The sequence below is a fragment of the Pogona vitticeps genome, chromosome 6 (assembly GCF_051106095.1).
Source record: "Pogona vitticeps strain Pit_001003342236 chromosome 6, PviZW2.1, whole genome shotgun sequence".
Lineage (NCBI taxonomy): Eukaryota > Metazoa > Chordata > Lepidosauria > Squamata > Agamidae > Pogona > Pogona vitticeps.
This window is the reverse complement of record NC_135788.1, coordinates 110,190,593-110,207,243: the sequence shown is the minus strand read 5'-3', so window position 1 is coordinate 110,207,243 and position 16,651 is coordinate 110,190,593. Positions and strand designations below refer to the sequence as shown.

The following is a 16,651-nucleotide window of genomic DNA, read 5'->3' as shown; positions in this document are numbered from 1 at the left end:
GCTCACATTGAGAAAGCATTTTACAAAAATTACTGTACCATGTTCACCCTCCGCCCCAAATTCCAAAGGAGTTGGGAAAGAAAACAAATTTTGGCATTGAGGGATATTATCTAAAAGGCGTGATACAAAATGCAAAATGGCAACGGTTTTTAAAAAAAATCAAATTAAATAATTTTTTCACTGAAATCATAATTTAAATCAAAAAAGTAGAGAAGAGAAGATGGCAGGCCAGGGGTGGGGGAACAGAGAGTAGTGTTTTATAATTTTGTACCATTCTTATGATAACCAGTGCAATAGATTAGGTACTCTGGTGAAATGGCTGCTGCTCAATGACACCTGAGAGTAAAAAATAGCAGTAAGTTGGCTTCTGATCAGACCAGCTTCCCTTCTCTTCCTTTGTCATGTCAAGATCAAATGGCTTTTCACCAAAGGAAGATCTAAAGGCAGCTGGTGTCTCTCAAGAAAGCCTGTAAAGCAGTGGTCAGGGAACAGGGGTAAATTACCCCAAATGGGGTAAAAATGAAAATCCCAAGGGTAATGAGGATGGTTGCGGCAGGTATTTTACCCCCAGGCATTTTATTTCCGACGATGCTGTGTGTAGGCGGTCGTTCTGTCGCGGGGAACTGCACAGGGCACCTGCCTGTCCTCCTCGCCTCCAAAATGTGTGGGGAGGAGGATGGCGCACCCGGCCAGCTGGACTCTTTGCCTGGCGGAGTCCTGGCCGGGGCTCTCCTTCCTGCCCACGCCTGCCCGCCCAGTGCACTGGCGAGGAGGCCCCCTTCCCACCCCGCCTCACCTGAGCGCATGGCCAGTGGACCTGCCAGCCCTGCGGTGCCTGCCTCCCCTCGCCAAGGACGCGCTTTCCCAGCGGTGTGGCAGCTCCAGACTGGCTGCCCAGACGGTGGCCACAGATCCCGGGCGAGCGCAGAGATGGGGTCGGCCGTGAACGGCAAGAGCCAAGGGGTGGGGGTAATGTCAACGTATATAAATTTTTGGGGGGGGGCAAAAGGTAAAAAAGTTCCCTGACCCTTGCTGTAAAGCCTCCAAAGCCTTCCATGTACACTATTTTGCCTGCATTCCTTTCAGGATCCTTACAGGTTAGGTCAGGACACTTCAGACGCTTATGTATATTTTTGTATTTTACTGTTTTAATTTATATTGGAAGCCGCCTAGAGTGGACGAGTAGTCCAGATAGGCGGGGTATAAATCAATCAAACAAACAAACAAACAAACAAACAAATAAAAGACAGGTGGGCCAGATACAACTCGGCCCCTCAGGTGAAAAAGCATTTCCCACAGCTTCAGGGCCACCACTGTAAAAACGCTAGCTCTGCTGTTAATCACGGTGAAACACCTGCCTAGGGCAGCATTTTGAGCATCATGAGAAAAAAACAACAACAAGAAGTAGCAATTACTTTATATTTCAAACCTGAAAGAAACTGTAACTCAGAGAGGACAGGATTTATTCTGAGTACAACAGTAGCTTATGTAACCATGTACTACAATCTGGGGACTAAGGACGGGGGACACAGCAGGACTCAGGACGACCCATTGTTATTTTTCAGAAGGCCCATTCCCTGGATTCTCTCCTGCCATCTGTGGGTACAGCCAACCCAACCCTGGAAGTGCCCGGAAGAGCTGGAAGATGGCATCAGGGGGATCGCTTTGGCGCAGGTAGCACAGAAAAGTTGTCCACAGAAAGGAGCAGGCACCCACGTAGGCTGTGCGCAGCACCGGAGGTACAAGCATAAAATTCACGGCCTGGTGGAAAAGAAATCAAACAGCGAACAAGGAAGATCAACTGGAAACAATTCTGAGACTAGAACACATTTTCCAAGGCCATGCCTGCACCAGCCTTCAACTGGCTGGGTCAGACTCAGCCAGAGATGGGAAAGTTGCCTTTTGGACTACAAATCCCATAATTCCATACCCTAGCATTATTTTGTTCCACTGATTATATTTTCACCGTACCTATCCCTCTAAGGTGGTCAGGGCAACATATATAGTTCGCTTCCCTCTACCCCATTTTATCCCAAGAATTAAGAACATCAACATCAATCACCACCACCACCACCACCACCACCACCACCACCACCACCACCATAATAATAATAATAATAATAACAACAACAACAACAACAACAACAACAACAAAAATTAAAATTAAAATTAAAATTAAAATAAATTATGATTATGAGTATGAGTATGATTATGATTATGTTTTGCATAATGACCAGTCATTATGGTCATTATAACTTGCCAGCCTCCAAAACCCATGGGAACTTCAGGTAGGGAAGGTGACAGAAAATGAGGAAGTCAAGAACTTTTCAGACTTCCAGATGCAAACTGACAGAGACCTCAAACATAACACATCAGACATAGTAGTAATAGAGTGAAGAAATTTCTGGATCATTGACATTGCAATTCCAGGGGATGCCAGAGTTGAAAATAAAGAATTGGAAAAACTAACAAAGTACAGAGACTTGGCAATCGAAACACCTCACTTGTGAATGAAACACAATTCAGTGGTCCCTGTAGTCATCGGGGCTTTGGGAACAATATCAAGAAAAATTTCACCCAGTACTACAAGCAGTTGCAGATCTCAGAAAGAACACCATCAGAGCTACAAAAACTGGCAATATTAGGAACAGCATACATACTGTGCTGATATTTAACAGATGCTTCGGTTTTTGATTAAAACTTGTATCTGTTATATAATACGAGTCAATGTTTTTATAATTTTGATTTATTGTGCCTCATGTTTTTTTAACAACAACAACAAGATTAACTACATGTCATCAAGTCAATTCTGATTTATGCCGACCCTTTCCAGGGTTTCTGAAGTACAGAGTACTCTGAAATGACTTATCATTCCCTTCTTCTCGCAGTGCCATGGAACTGTGCAGCTTGCCCAAGGCCAAACAGGCTGGCTCTACTCACAGGAGGCACCATGGGGGAATTGAGCTCCTAACCTGTGGCTTGACAGCCAGGTATTTCACTCACTGAGCTAGCCAGCCAGTTTCCTTCCTAAATATTTTATCCCAAACACAACTCTAAAATGTAAGTCAGGCAGAGGGAAACTGACCTGCTCAGACTCCAAAATCCATACTCTAAAATGACATATTTGTTAGGCCAACCAAGAGGACAATTTTATTTTTAAAAAAGCATCAAGGTGAAAGATGAAAAGAGATGGCAGCAATATTTACCTGGAATAAAGTCCAGCACAGCACCCCAGCCTGAAAGAGGAAAAGAATAGCAATTTGAGTATCAAGGTAGGTGTTAAGGCTCCCGGTAGTAGGATTTAACTAAAACCTGTGTCTCTTTCTGATAAACAGAAACAATTCAGGCACTGCTTCAAGCCTGCCTCCCTCAACAATTTTGTTTTCCATTTGAAGCAGGGTGACTAAATGTAAATCAATGCATTTCTCATTTTATTTCTACCTCCTTTTATTTTCTTTTGTAAAGCGTTGATTTAATGCATGTTCAGGAGGGCAGGAGATGCACAGCACTAGTTGTGAATAAGCACATAAAGGTGTTGAAGGCAGAGCCTGGAAAAGGTTACCCTGGGGAAATCTGAATAAGCTTTGGGGTGGGTGGGGAAAGCACAGTTCAAAAAGAAGCTTTTCCAATCTCTGAACATGTACTCTCATCTATGAAGCAACCAAAGCTTGAAATGCAAAGCTTCAAGAAGTTCCTTTAGCACAATTAATTGATAGAAGACAACAAGGTAAACTAGGAAGTCTTTAGTTTAAATCCTGTGTTGCCAGGATTGTAGTGGTACCCTTAGCCAATATATCAGCATCAACTTCAGTTCTTCAGCATACACCACGCACCCCAGTTTGCCACACAGACTGGACCTGTTGTCAGCATTGAGACAATACGTGTCTTATCTGAGTACGTCCATAAGAAGGTTGGAATTGGGATGAAGGTGATAACAGGTTACCGTGGAACTCCTTGCCACAGGATGTGGTGACAGCATCTGGCCTAGATTCCTTTAAAAGGGGACTGGACAGATTTTTTGGGAAGAAAAGTCCATTGCAGGTTACAAGCCATGATGGGGATGTATAAGTTCCAGGCTTAAAAGGAAGGTTCTTCAAAATGCCAGATGCAAGGAAGGGTTATCAGGAGACAGGTATCTAGTTGTCTCGTGTGCTTCCAGAGGCATCTGGTGGGGCCACTGTGAGATACAGGAAGCTGGACTAGATGGGCCCTTGGCCTGATCCAGCAGGGCTCTTCTGATGTTCTTAACACTTCAGGAGATTATTTAAATTACCTTGTAAGATGGCCAAAACTTCTCTTGTAACTTCTCAAAGATGTCAGGTTCCCCATCCAGGAGAGACAGGCCTGGCAAAGGCAGGGGAGAGACTGAACACCACATGGCCATCTGCAAAGGAGCCCCCACCTTAAAGCTCCCCCATCTCATTTCCTCTTACCTGTGTAAAATGCTCCAATGGTGATAGGGGCAGCTATGGCCTGATCGCAAGCAACCTTTGCCATCACCTTGGTAGCATTTCTTCCTGGAAGAAAGCGCTCCAGGCTTCGGAACCAAATGTAGTTGAAGTTGGCATGGAAAGTAAACCCGACCAATGCTACTTTGGTTGTCTGCTTCAGATCCAAAGCATCGTGCCCAAGGTGATGCCAATGGGGCCTAGACAACACCTGCTGGGCCACATCTGCTGCAGAGAACAGGGTCCCATAAGCAATGACATTTACTAGCAAAGGATGGCGATGGACCACAGCAAGCAGGCGGCACATCAAATTTCAGCTGGTGTGGCAGAAGTGCAGTTCCTCAAGACAGCCACTAGGTGGTGATGCTCTGCTCAGGTGAGTTGTAATGTTCCTTCCTGCAGGTAAGTAGGTTGTCTGCAAATTAATCCAGGGACGCACACAAAGCGAAAGAGAAAGACAGACAAATTCAAACAAGCTGCAACTCAAGGCACAGTTTGGGGTGGGTGGGGATTAATCCTCACTGAGATTATTCCCATTGTAGTGGATAGAGTGACAGACTAGGACTCTGGAGCACAGGGTTCGAATCTCGGCTTGGCCATGGAAACTCACTGAGGGAATGGAGCTCGCAAAAAACTCTTTAAATATTTCACTTCCCTGGAAAGCCCCATCAGGGTCGCTATATGGTGGTTCTGGCTTGACAGCATAGAGAACATAAGCACACAGTCCTCACTGAATACAATTTCTGAACATGCAGGCATCTAATTACTTTATTTACTTTACGCTGTATGTGAACTTCAGTTCTCAATTTTTTAAAAAAGCATCACAGCAGAGGTAGAGACAGAAATCAGGAGTAGAGAGGCTCTGAGATGTAAAACTTTCAACCTAAGAGGGATCTTCAACAGGTCTTTAAAGCTTTCAAATATTTCTTAAAAAGTCAAGGAGAATAAATAAGCCAGTAATGCTAGAAGAAATGCAAAATAGGGTCCAGTTAAGCAGTCCTGAAAACGCTATTTTGTTTATTTCTCTAGTTTTTTTTTCTTAAATAGCACAGGATGTTGCTTTATTGCTGTTCCCATAGTTTATTTACTCATTTAAAATATTTCTCCCCTGCATTTCTCCTTAAAAAGGACCCAAGGTGGCTTACGTCATTAAGAACACAATGAAAGCTAAAAACAGTAAAATATTCAAATATAAAGAATTAATAATATTCTAAGATTCTTTCACCTTCTTCTTTGCTGCTTTTGTTATTGTGATTTATTTCAATATCCACCCATTTCTTCTGTATGTTATATAATTCCAAGTATCTGGTAAATTCAGAAAGTATAGAAATATGATAAAGAAACAACCACATTTTCACACATACTAATCTGTAAATAAATAATCTACCCATTTGCGCAAACACACGCTTCTTGATAAAGAAGCACAAATGACATTGTCATGTGATATTATACATGACTCATATCATATTCATGTAGCACATTCCTCTTCACACACCCATTAAAATGCCCTTATATGTATGTGCATGTGATTTCCCCGAGTACAAAATCTCTGCTCAAAGACAGCACACCCTCTCATAAAAACACACAAACACCCATTCTAGAGATGTGCCAATATTTTAGACTCAGAAGACTGGTGGATTGATTCTTCCAAACAGTTATAAATCTGCAAGAACAGGAAGGACAAAAAAAAAAATCCCAGCACCTTCATAAAACAATAAATTTCATGACTCTAACAAGTAAATCAGTTTGAATTTCTTTCTTTCTTTCTTTCTTTCTTTCTTTCTTTCTTTCTTTCTTTCTTTCTTTCTTTCTTTCTTTCTTTCTTTCTTTCTTTCTTTCTTTCTTTCTTTCTTTCTTTCGCTGTTTGTAATGCAAATATAACTTTTTCTCCAACTACGAAGTTTGTCTACATTTATACAAACCTGTTTGTGTGCCTAGCAGGATCTGTCTCCCAACACCCATATTTTGAATTGCTACCTAGACATAGGTATTCCTGCACATGCATGGTGTGATCTGATTGTTACACAGACTCTAATATGGACACACAAAGACTATGTCTTCTCTCCGTGCCGCTGAATATTTCAGTCATTTTCAAATCATACCCCAAATGTACATGGTAACCACTCACTCTACATGCTGGCCAACTACAACACAGTGCCTTATAAACATATACGTTTTTTTGTTTTTGATAATGCCTTCCAAAATCCTTCAGTCATCACAATGGGAGAGTCTAGAAGTTGGAATTAAAAATTAATTTTCACTAGTTCTGCTGATTGTGCACTGTTGATCATATACACTGTAAGTAAATCAGCTTTACTTATTCCTGTCGACTGGAATGTCCTGCCCTTTAGGCCCTTGGCCATACTCTGCACCAACATAATAAATCCCTTTGTGTATGCACATCCTTTCAAAATTCACATGACTTTTTAAGAAGCAACAATATTCTTCCTGCATGTAACAGACATTCGCCCCCTCAGTTTGCACAATTTGCCTCTTCTGCCACAAACCTTGATGGTGGAAGGATAAGCATTCAAAATAACATATTGAAACTACCTGCTGGTGGAAAATATTAGATCTAATTGATACTAGGAGCTGGTTCTCCACCAAAGTTTGACAGCAACAGCAGGAAACAGATCTGTGGCCAAGGTCTAACATGCATGGTATTCCATCACAGGGGATTTATTTATGTAACTGACTATACATCTCAACTTTCCTTCGGGGACCCTCAGACAATATATATGGTTCTCCTTCTTATCCTTGTGACAGTCCTGTAAGATAGCTTCAGCTAGGAGATATGACTGGCCAAGAGGCTCTCTTCAGTTCTGGTCCAACACTGCAACCAACCCAGCCTTTCCCAAACCAGAACCCCAACTGGTCCATGCAGTGACAAAAGCGGGATCCTTGGAATTGTATTCCAAAATTCCGATGCCTCCAGAGAGAGAAAATTATTAGACACAAATTACAACCAGCTTTCACCCTCTCAGCCCTACCATCAGTGGTAGACATGGCATCAAAAGCAGAGCTTACAAACTTACTTTGGACTACAACTCCCATGCTGCCTGGGGGATTCTGGGAGTTTAAGAAAAAGGCAAACTTTCCAAAGTCTAGATGAAATCTATATAAAACATCAATCCTCGGATATCATTTCTGTTTTTAATTCAAGGCATATCCCATCCCTGCCACAGATGATAAGATGTGTTTGAGAAACTGAAAACTCCTTCTCTGAAACAATGCAGGCATTTAAAGAAACACACAAACACCCTCTTTCTCAGAGATTCCCCCCTCCACCCCACCTGAATTGAAATCATTATTACCCCAAACTTCTGTTCTAATTCTGGTCCTGGACTAAAAGAAAGAGAAGGAACCGGCCAGCCACAGCCATGCTGTCTGCTTTGCAGGGCTAAAAATAGCCGGGCACATGGGAAGGGTGCAGAACAGGAGGACTGCTGGGGGGGCCCCGCAGAAACAACCCTTGGATCTTCTTGCACACACACACACAAACACACACACACTGCTCAGCTGCCTCCTGGTTGTCTGCTGATTTTTGGGGGTGGGGTGGGGATGGGTGGGCAAACCCAGAAGCTGGGCAAGAAGTTGACCACACATGATAATATAAGCCTTTCTCCTAGGATACAATCTGGGAATGAAAGAGTCAAAAAATGAAAGAATCAAAAGAAAAAAAGGGGGGGTAGTTTTCCAGGGAGAAAAAAACTGCAGAAACAGACCACCTACCTTTTATGACGGCAGCTGAAATATTTTTAGAAGCCACTTTTTAGAAGTGACTTTGCAAAAGCAGTGATTAGCCTTGCTGTCCCGCATTAACAAGCCAACAAGAGTATGGCATAAAACATGGGGATTTCCTGCCAAAATGAGAAAAAAATCAATCTTTAAAAACCACTGGAAGCCGTTACTTAGAGTAATTTCACTTTGATTTCTCTCAGTCTTCCCAACCTGTAACTTCATTACACCCCCTTATATCTTAGAATGCTGATAAGTTAAAAGAACTTGTGAGTGTTAGCCATTGCTGTGGTGTAGCCAGGTGGCCCTTCCCACGGCCACGGTCCTCATCCCAGTTGTTATCTGTTTCTTCCTTAGCAGGCCAAAGAAATAATCTCCAGTTCCCCCTAGTGACCATTTCTGATTATTCTCAAGATACCCTTATAAACTAACTTTTGAAAGTAACTAGACAATGCTGTTCTTTACAGCAAAAGCAAAGCTGTAATGACTTGTTATCTTAACTTCTGAAACACATTTGGATGGAATTATTATCCCCAAAGTAATTTGTCATAAGTAACTATGTTGCTTGTAACTAGTTACTTCTTCACTCTGCAACCTCATTACCTAAAGCTAAATTGTCACATAGAGCTATTACTATCCTAATAGTTCTGCATTTCCAAGCTCTCTGCTACACACAAGAGGTGGGTAAGCTCCAGATATTCAAAAACTACAAGGTCCACCCAGCAACATGGTGCTACCTGAGGCAGAACATTAAGTGAAATAACTCTCTCACACAAGTGCCCAAAGCTAGCAAAATTAGGTTTGGTACTTGAGACAGAAAGTCCAGAGGCCCCTCTGTGAATTCTAGCAGTAAAAATAAGATAAACTTAAAAACTGACTTCTGGAGCTCCATTTGAGTTCATGCACCTCATTTTAGCCCCAGGATCTGTGGTTTGTTTTCTTCCCTCTTCTGTGAAAGTGGGCTACTGTCTAGGGAAACCTGAGGTAGATAAAAACTCGTAGTCTTTAAAGGGCCAAAGGCCTTTTATTGCTGCTGCTGCTGCTTTCAATTTGATCAAATTTTTGTTTGGACACTAGGTGGTACTGTTTCATCTCCAGCAGAAGGAGCTGGGAGGGAGGCCAGATGAAGGAAGACTGATCACTGCAGATGGTGATAGCAGCCATGAAATTAAAAGATTCCTGCATCTTGGGAGGAAAGCGATGACAAACGTAGACAGTATCTTAAAAAGCAGAGACATCACCTTGCCAACAAAGGTCTACATAGTCAAAGCTATGGTTTTTCCAGTAGCGATGTATAGAAGTGAGAGCTGGACCATAAAGAAGGCTGACCGCCGGAGAATTGATGCTTTTGAATTGTGGTGCTGGAGGAGACTCTTGAGAGTCCCCTGGACTGCAAAGAGAACAAACCTATCCATTTTGAAGGAAATCAACCCTGAGTGCTCACTGGAAGGACAGATCCTGAAGCTGAGGCTCCAATACTTTGGCCATCTTATGAGAAGAGAAGATTCCCTGGAAAAGACCCTGATATTGGGAAAGTGTGAAGGCAAGAGGAGAAGGGGACGACAGAGGACGAGATGGCTGGACAGTGTCATTGAAGCGCCCAACATGAATTTGACCCACTTCAGGAGGCAGTGGAAGACAGGAGGGCCTGGCGTGCTCTGGTCCATGGGGTCATGAAGAGTCGGACACCACAAAATGACTAAACAACAACACAGCTCCCAATACCTCCAATTAGTATGGCCAAGACTGTCACATTTGGCCAATAAGGCCTAGGTTGCTGCCTATCCAAAATAACCAATAAATATTTGCATTACAAAGCCCTTTGTTAGTTGGGACTGAACAGTTTGATCAAGAATTCTGTGTAATACAAAAGCCTACATACTCCTAGATTCTATGACACTGAAGGACAAGTCATGCAAATGATAAGCAATGTATCTCAGCCTCTTTCCTCTGCCATGCTGACAGCATGTTCCTGTTTGGTTTTTGAGGGAGTTTCCCCTTTCCGTGTTTTTGCGCATGCAGCAAGCATTTGCCCTGGGCATCAGACCTACAAATATAGCCGTGCTCTTTCATGCCTCATCGTTTTGGAGAGAGGCTCCTCGTAGGCCATTTTGTTGAGTCATTTCTACCTCTAAAAGTAGCTCAGGAGGAAACCTTTCCACTCAGCCTTGCCCCGGCCAATTTCATTTACTGTGCGTGGTTCCCTTTGGTCATCATCACCCATGGAGTTCTGCTGTGTCATTAGCAACATGACCCTGGCCTGGAAAGAAACAAGCGGAATAGCCGTACAGGAATGGAAGTAGACACAAATGTGCCACAAGGGGGCAGCACAGCTTTGGTAAGAGAGCAAAGAGGCAAAAAATGTAACAGACTTCTGTTACTTGCATGGATTAATATATTTCTTATGATATACATTTTTTTAGACTGCAGTCCATTTCAGATGCAACTGATCAAAAGAACTATAGCTTATGAACACTTTGAGTGCAATAAATTTGTTTATACAACTCAATTTCCCACCTGCCAACTGACAGGGCTACCCCCTATAGAAATGTGATTACCATCATCATCGTCTTAGAACTGCAGAGCTGGAAGGGACCCTATGGATCATCAGCCCCTGTCAGGGAGGTACAGTGGGGAATCGAACACCCGATTTCTGGCTCCCCAGCTGAATATCTAAACCACTGAACTGTACAATGTTGAGGCTTTATTAACTGCACAGACATAGGGGTATGAAAAAGAGATCATTAGTATTTTTTGCACCAACGTTTTATGCCTCATAGTGTGGTGTAGTGGTCAAAAAGTTGGATGACGACTTTGGAGACCTGGGTTCAAATCCTCATTTGCAAGTCAGGCTTAACAAGTGATCTTGGACCAGTTAGTTATTCTCAGCTTGATCTACCTCAGAGAGTTGTTTTGACAATGAAGAGGATTGGGAGAGAAAGTCATGTATTCCACCTTGAACTCATCGAGGGTAAGCGGGCTATAAGTAAAAGTATAAATATAATAGATGTACAGTATTGTGGAGATAAGACATTTAAATTAGCATCTGCTGTGATGTTATGGCAAAGCTGAATATGAGTGTGGTAGAAGATGTGTCTTTTGCTGTGGCAGTAGAACATTCACATGCTTACAGGAATGGCAGTTTGGGTCGGTGCACATGATGGCTCATAAAACAGAGAGGATCCCTTTACATCAGCTGGAGTCAAAGGAACATTGTAGGGGCTTTCTGGTCCTTAACCAGCTACCGATCCAGAAAAGGAGCTGTCTCTTGATTTCATGATTATTACATCAATTTAAGAACATTTCATAAGGGACTTTGATTCAGGGTGGAGAGTCCCACCTCTGTGGTAATGTTGGCTTGCCTCCGTTGTACAAGCGTTGCAGTTGCACAAAGGGAGGCGGTGGAGATTTTTCATGGTGGTTACTGGAAATGCCTGTGCCAGAAGCATTATTCCCATTACTATGGCAGCAGGGTTTCCCACTCAGAAGGAACTCAATAAAATACGGGACAATTAATCCTGTGGTACCTTAAAGGCAAAGAAAAGCCAAAATGCTGAAACATGGAAAGAGTCCTGTTTACTAGAAAACAAAGTTCAGAATCCTATTTTGTACTTTTTCGGGAAGTGGCCTCATAAGGTTCTCACAGCAATTAACACAGGTTTTGAACGAGAACATAAAGTTCTCCCAACCATGTGTCCTGAGCTTTTGTCAAGTGCAAAGCTTGGGAAATAAACCTGGGACATGCTAGCTACAAGACCTGTGCTGGACCATCACCATGATGGGCCGTATGAGATCTGGCATCTGGTCACAGAACCGTGTCTGGAGAAAGCAGAAAACAGGGAATTACACCTTCACTCATATACATGCCTTTTGAAAGTGAAAGAATGAGAATTATTTGCCCTCCGCGCGTGACTCACCCATTGGTCTCAGGCAAATAAGATGTGAGGCCAGACAGCATTAACCATTGAAATGGGAAGCTCTTCATCTGTTACTTTAGACAGTTACTTTTCTTCGGAAATGGGAAAAATCACTTTTTTGAACAGTTGTTCTTGTCATGTGCCATCAAGTTGCTTCCAACTTAGGGTGACCGAATGAGCGATCTACAAAATGTTCTGCCCTCAACAGCCTTGCTTAGCTCTCGTAGATTCAAGCCTGTGGCTTCCTTTAGGAAGTTTGTCCATCTTCCTCTTTTCTTGCTGCCCTCTACCTTTCCCAGAATTATTGTCTCTTCCAGAGAATATTGCCTTCTTATGATGTGCCCAAAACAGGACAGCCTCAGTTTCAACATTTTTGCCTTCAGAGATTGTTCAGGCTTGATTTGATTTAGGATCCACTTGCTTGTCTTTCTGGCAGTCCAGGGTATCCACAACGCTCTCCTCCAGCACAGTTCAAACTATCTCCCCTCCCTCTTTCTTAAGTGTCCAGTTTTCAGACCTATACATGATGGTTGGAAATACAAGAGTGTGGATGATCTCGGTCTTGATCTCCAGGGACGCATCCTGACACTTCATGATCTTTTCTGATTCTTTCACTGCTGCCCTTCCTAGTCTCAATCTTCTTCTGATTTCTTGGCTGCAGTCTCCATTTGTATTAATGACTGAACCAAGGTATGCATAAGCACTATTTTCATTTTTTGAACTACGGCTCCCCTAATATCCTTTCCATCATGGACCCTGTTGGCTCAGGCATTGTAGGCACTGTGTTCCAAAAAAACATACATCTTGCCCCTCCCTTTTGCATCAGGAGGGGCTGGACGAACCAAATGTCAGGTAGAGATGCAGAATAAGCATCTACCTGCTAAGCAGAGGCTGGTCGGAAGAAGAATGACAGGAACGTGACTCATCCAGAGAGTAGCCTCGTTGCAGAGAGACTTTAATTATGCCATTTATTTATCATCCTTTATCAGCATTTTTCTCTCTCAGAGTCCTAAAGTCTGGGAATCCCTCTTTCATCCGGTGGGTTAAAGGAAGGAGTCTGGATCCCCACATTTCTCTGGGAACAATTGGGATCCCCCCAGGAAAACTGGAATTGGAGAGAAGAGCGAATGCATGACTCTTAGGTTGTGGCGGTGGGGAGGCTCGTGGGGGGTCCTGCCTCTGACGTAATCCCAATCCCCCTCCCAGCAGACAATAGACCCCATTCATCCTTCTTCCCCCCCCTCCCGCCCCCCAGGCATCCTCTCACGATCTGTTCACACACAAAGGAACCCATTCAGCTTCCAAAAGGACCCAGACGTTCCCTTTCCTGTGATTGGAGGACTCTCGTGTCCATCCTTCTAAAGAGGCGTACGTAGCTGCGCTTACCAACCTATCCCCATCTTGCCGTCAGATTTCCCTGACCAGCCCCGTTGCTGTCACTCCCTTTGTGCTGTGATTGGTCTGGGTGGGCGGGGCTAAGACCACCGGACCCCTCCCCCTACGCAGTGGCCGCTCAGTTGCGGTTGGGCCTCGGAGGCGTCAACAACCCTCTCCTAGCTGCCGAGGTATGGTATTGCTTGCCCAGGGCCATTTCCTCTCTCTCTCTCTCTACTGCCCTTCTCCTTGGCTTAAGAGTCGCTTTAATACGGTGTCTGGCGAGGGTCTCCTCCACAGCCTCCGGCGCGGGAGAGGCAGGAGGTTTCAGTGGCCGTATAAAATATGTATTCATAGGTAACACGTTCTAGAATCGTGGATGGGATTATGTAGAGATGTGACAATTTTGGGACGGCCTCGCATTAATCCTAAAAATAGCCAGAGAGGTGGCATTTATTTTTACAGTGTTGTGAGTGGAGGTAGGAATGATAAGAGAATATTTTATGTTCCTTCCTATATCACAGATTTGCACTCTGTGGTGTGGTTTTGTCCTTTCCCCAGTCTTGCCTGCTTCTGGGTCTGCCTGTGTTGCTTTTGATGCTTTCTCTGTGAATGTAGGCACCTGCTTTCTTCTCTTCTCCTACAGAACATTGGGTCAGATGAAGGTTTTCCTTTTCATTCATCAATCTCTGTTCTCCATTCCCTTGGCCCCATAGCCGACCCAGGCCTCTCAGGTCCCCTGGACTTGACATGGCTTGTCCAATTTCTCTTACCTATTCAGCTCTTCATGCCCCCCCCCCCCAGCCAAAGAAATGCCAGCTGGCAAATTTCTGTAGGGTTTCCTTCTTCATCTTTCATCCCTCCTTCATCCCCACCTACACTCCCATTGGAGGCTTTACAGATACAGTATACTGTATATATTCCTTTCTCGTCTCCAAGCCTGGGATCCGGTGGCGTAAAAAAACCGGCAGGTTCTACTGCTGTAAAATGGGTGGAGGTAACTGTTCCTGTGGGAAGAGCACCTATAGTACCGCAAAGGCCTCTGTTTAGGATTTTTGTTTTGTTCCTCTGCAAAAGGGTCACCAGATTTTGTGGTAAAGCTCAGATACCGGAAAGAGAGCTTTTGATGTAAAGAGAACTGGCAGTTATAATAGGGAGGCTTAATCCAGAAGAGGCTGGAATGACAAAGGAGGATGATAATGCAGGCAGACATATCATAATTTGGATTTCTGTCAGAATACCCATACACCTGAATTTACTGGTGACAGTAGGCCACCAATGTTATTTTTTAAAAAATATATACTTCATTTTGGAAAGTTTACACTGATGTTTTCTTTTAAAAAAGCTCTGAGATGAGCTGGCACCATGCAATCTCTCCCTTTATAAATCTGCCATACTCAAGCATATATCATGGAGTCTAGCCATTGATCATAATGGTTGAATGTGACTCCTAGACAGCTGAAAGTGCCATTGGATGCATGTGTTTGTTGCATTTTGGAACAGAAGAGCAGGAATTTCTCTGTGTGATGCCCAAAATAATACCAAGCATTCCAGGAATGCTGTTGTATGTCTTCGAGATAAAAAAAAAGGTTTGTGGGAAGGGATTTGTGTGTGTTTCTAACCCCTAATTCAAGGCAGCTGAAAAAAGCATCTGAATGTAATCAAGCCAGTTAGGAGCTTTTGTCTAAAAGTCCACCAAAATGCACCAATTGGGTCTGCAAATCCGGGGAATTCTTAGCATTTGTAACTTGCTGTGTCAACAGAATCATGAATTCCAGAGGAGGGTGGCTGTGTTGATCTTTTGCAGTGAAAACAACAAAGAATCCAGTGGCCCCTTAAAGACAAAAAAAGGTTTATTCTGCCATAACATTCCATGGACTAGAGTCCTTTTTACAAAACAGGATGACTGGAAAGCTTGCTCTGTGTTATATTTGAAAGTGAAGGAGACAAGAACAATGTCCAATAGTTTAATTTTGATAGGTGATTTGATTTTTGGGTTGTGTAACTCACAAACCAGAAGTGAGGCATATTAAGTGAGAAAGGATGGTTTGGATCCAAATCTAAGTAAAGTCATATTACTAGATCCATTGAAACACATAAGGTTAGATTACAACCTCACTGATTTCAGTGGGTTTATTCCAATTGTGCCTAAATTTGTGTCCACTCTAGTATTTTAACCAATATAAGCTTGGTGATTAAATCAGTGATTTAGTATAGTAAAGCTTTTCATGTAAAACAAATCTTTTGCCATTGTTCTAATATGATAGGCATTATTCAAAGAGTATTTGATGACTATTAGAACTTGGATAGTCCTTTCCATGAAAAGAGGCGGTGCTCCACAACTTTGAAGAAGTTAGTATTTTGGCTAAAGGAGACAGATGTTAGGGGTTTCTGTCTGCATCCTTGAAACCACCTGTCTCTTCTGTGTTACAATAAATCACAGCTGGAGATTCTGCCAGAAAAAGTGGTAAAAGAGAATACTTTATGGAAACATATAGTGATACGTTTGGTGTGTTCAATAATGGACTAAAATTGAGCATTTAATAACAAAATCCCAAAGCAGCCCTTTGTTTGATAGTGACAGTATATGTGAGTAACACAAAACAGAGTGCTTTAAAAATAATAATTCCATATACGTATTCTGTTTTAGTGGGAAAAGAACCAAGAGACGCTAAATTTCTCTGGCTCTCTGAATTTCTCAGAAGTCATTTCTAGACTGCACTTGAGCGCTAAGCAGTTACGTTGTCCGTAGCTGGTATTTATAGCAGTGATGGGCGCACATACGCCATGCAGGCAGCCCTCTGCCCTGCCCCCCACATCCCAACTCTCCTGGCTCAGTCCTAAACTTGGAACAGGGATCTTGGCAGAAGGGTCTGGATACGTTGGGAGTCATATGAGCCGGCCGGCAAAACAATTAGCAGGCGTGTCATGAGCTTTGGAGGAAGGGGCGGGAGCCATGTGGGCTGGCGACGTAGAAGCTGCACACTCTCAGATATAGACTTGACACACTCGTATATGGAGTGACATATATTTGACTCAGGTTTGTTATTTCAGTCTGTGACTGTGATAGTTGTAAAGATAGTGGCGGTCACCCCAAGGAGGCCCAGCGTGCTCAAAACGCTTGGCTCCCATCCACTGGGCTGGAACCCTTGGCTGTCCCATTTCCAGAGAAGT

At 43.2% G+C, this 16,651-nt stretch overlaps 2 protein-coding genes across 13 annotated transcripts in view; one reads left to right on the top strand and one right to left on the bottom strand.

The window, feature by feature from the left end:
• Window positions 1-1,446: 1,446 nt before the first annotated feature.
• Window positions 1,447-9,164, bottom strand: LOC110081836 (mpv17-like protein). 4 transcript variants are annotated; one of them, XM_020798888.3, is made up of 7 exons: window positions 9,065-9,164; window positions 8,181-8,308; window positions 5,674-5,753; window positions 4,434-4,863; window positions 4,274-4,344; window positions 3,207-3,236; window positions 1,447-1,761 (listed from the first exon to the last, which is right to left on the bottom strand). In XM_020798888.3, exons 4-7 carry the CDS (start codon window positions 4,753-4,755, stop codon window positions 1,555-1,557), a joined length of 630 nt encoding a protein of 209 aa, XP_020654547.3. In that variant the 5' UTR covers window positions 4,756-4,863; window positions 5,674-5,753; window positions 8,181-8,308; window positions 9,065-9,164; the 3' UTR covers window positions 1,447-1,554. The 4 variants fall into 4 exon arrangements, with proteins under 4 accessions (XP_020654547.3, XP_020654552.3, XP_020654553.3 ...); XM_020798893.3 differs by lacking the exon at window positions 5,674-5,753; XM_020798894.3 differs by lacking the exons at window positions 8,181-8,308; window positions 9,065-9,164 and adding an exon at window positions 7,763-7,863.
• Window positions 9,165-13,619: 4,455 nt separating this feature from the next.
• The window catches only part of LOC110081888 (myosin-10), a 68,816-nt gene continuing 65,784 nt past the window's right edge, over window positions 13,620-16,651 (top strand). For all 9 annotated transcript variants that reach the window (XM_020798995.3, XM_078377072.1, XM_020798996.3 and 6 more), the window contains exon 1: window positions 13,620-13,668. The gene's annotated coding sequence lies outside the window, so the exon portion shown is untranslated. The remainder of the gene's footprint in view (window positions 13,669-16,651) is intronic.

Coding starts and splice junctions, on each gene's coding strand:
- LOC110081836 (XM_020798888.3), bottom strand. CDS start 4,755: ATGTGCCGCCTGCTTGCTGTGGTCCATCGCCATCCTTTGCTAGTAAAT. Junction 3,237..4,273: donor AGTTTTGGCCATCTTACAAG/GTAATTTAAATA, acceptor TTCCTCTTTCAG/GCTGGGGTGCTGTGCTGGAC. Junction 1,762..3,206: donor TGTGCTGGACTTTATTCCAG/GTAAATATTGCT, acceptor CTTTTCCACCAG/GCCGTGAATTTTATGCTTGT.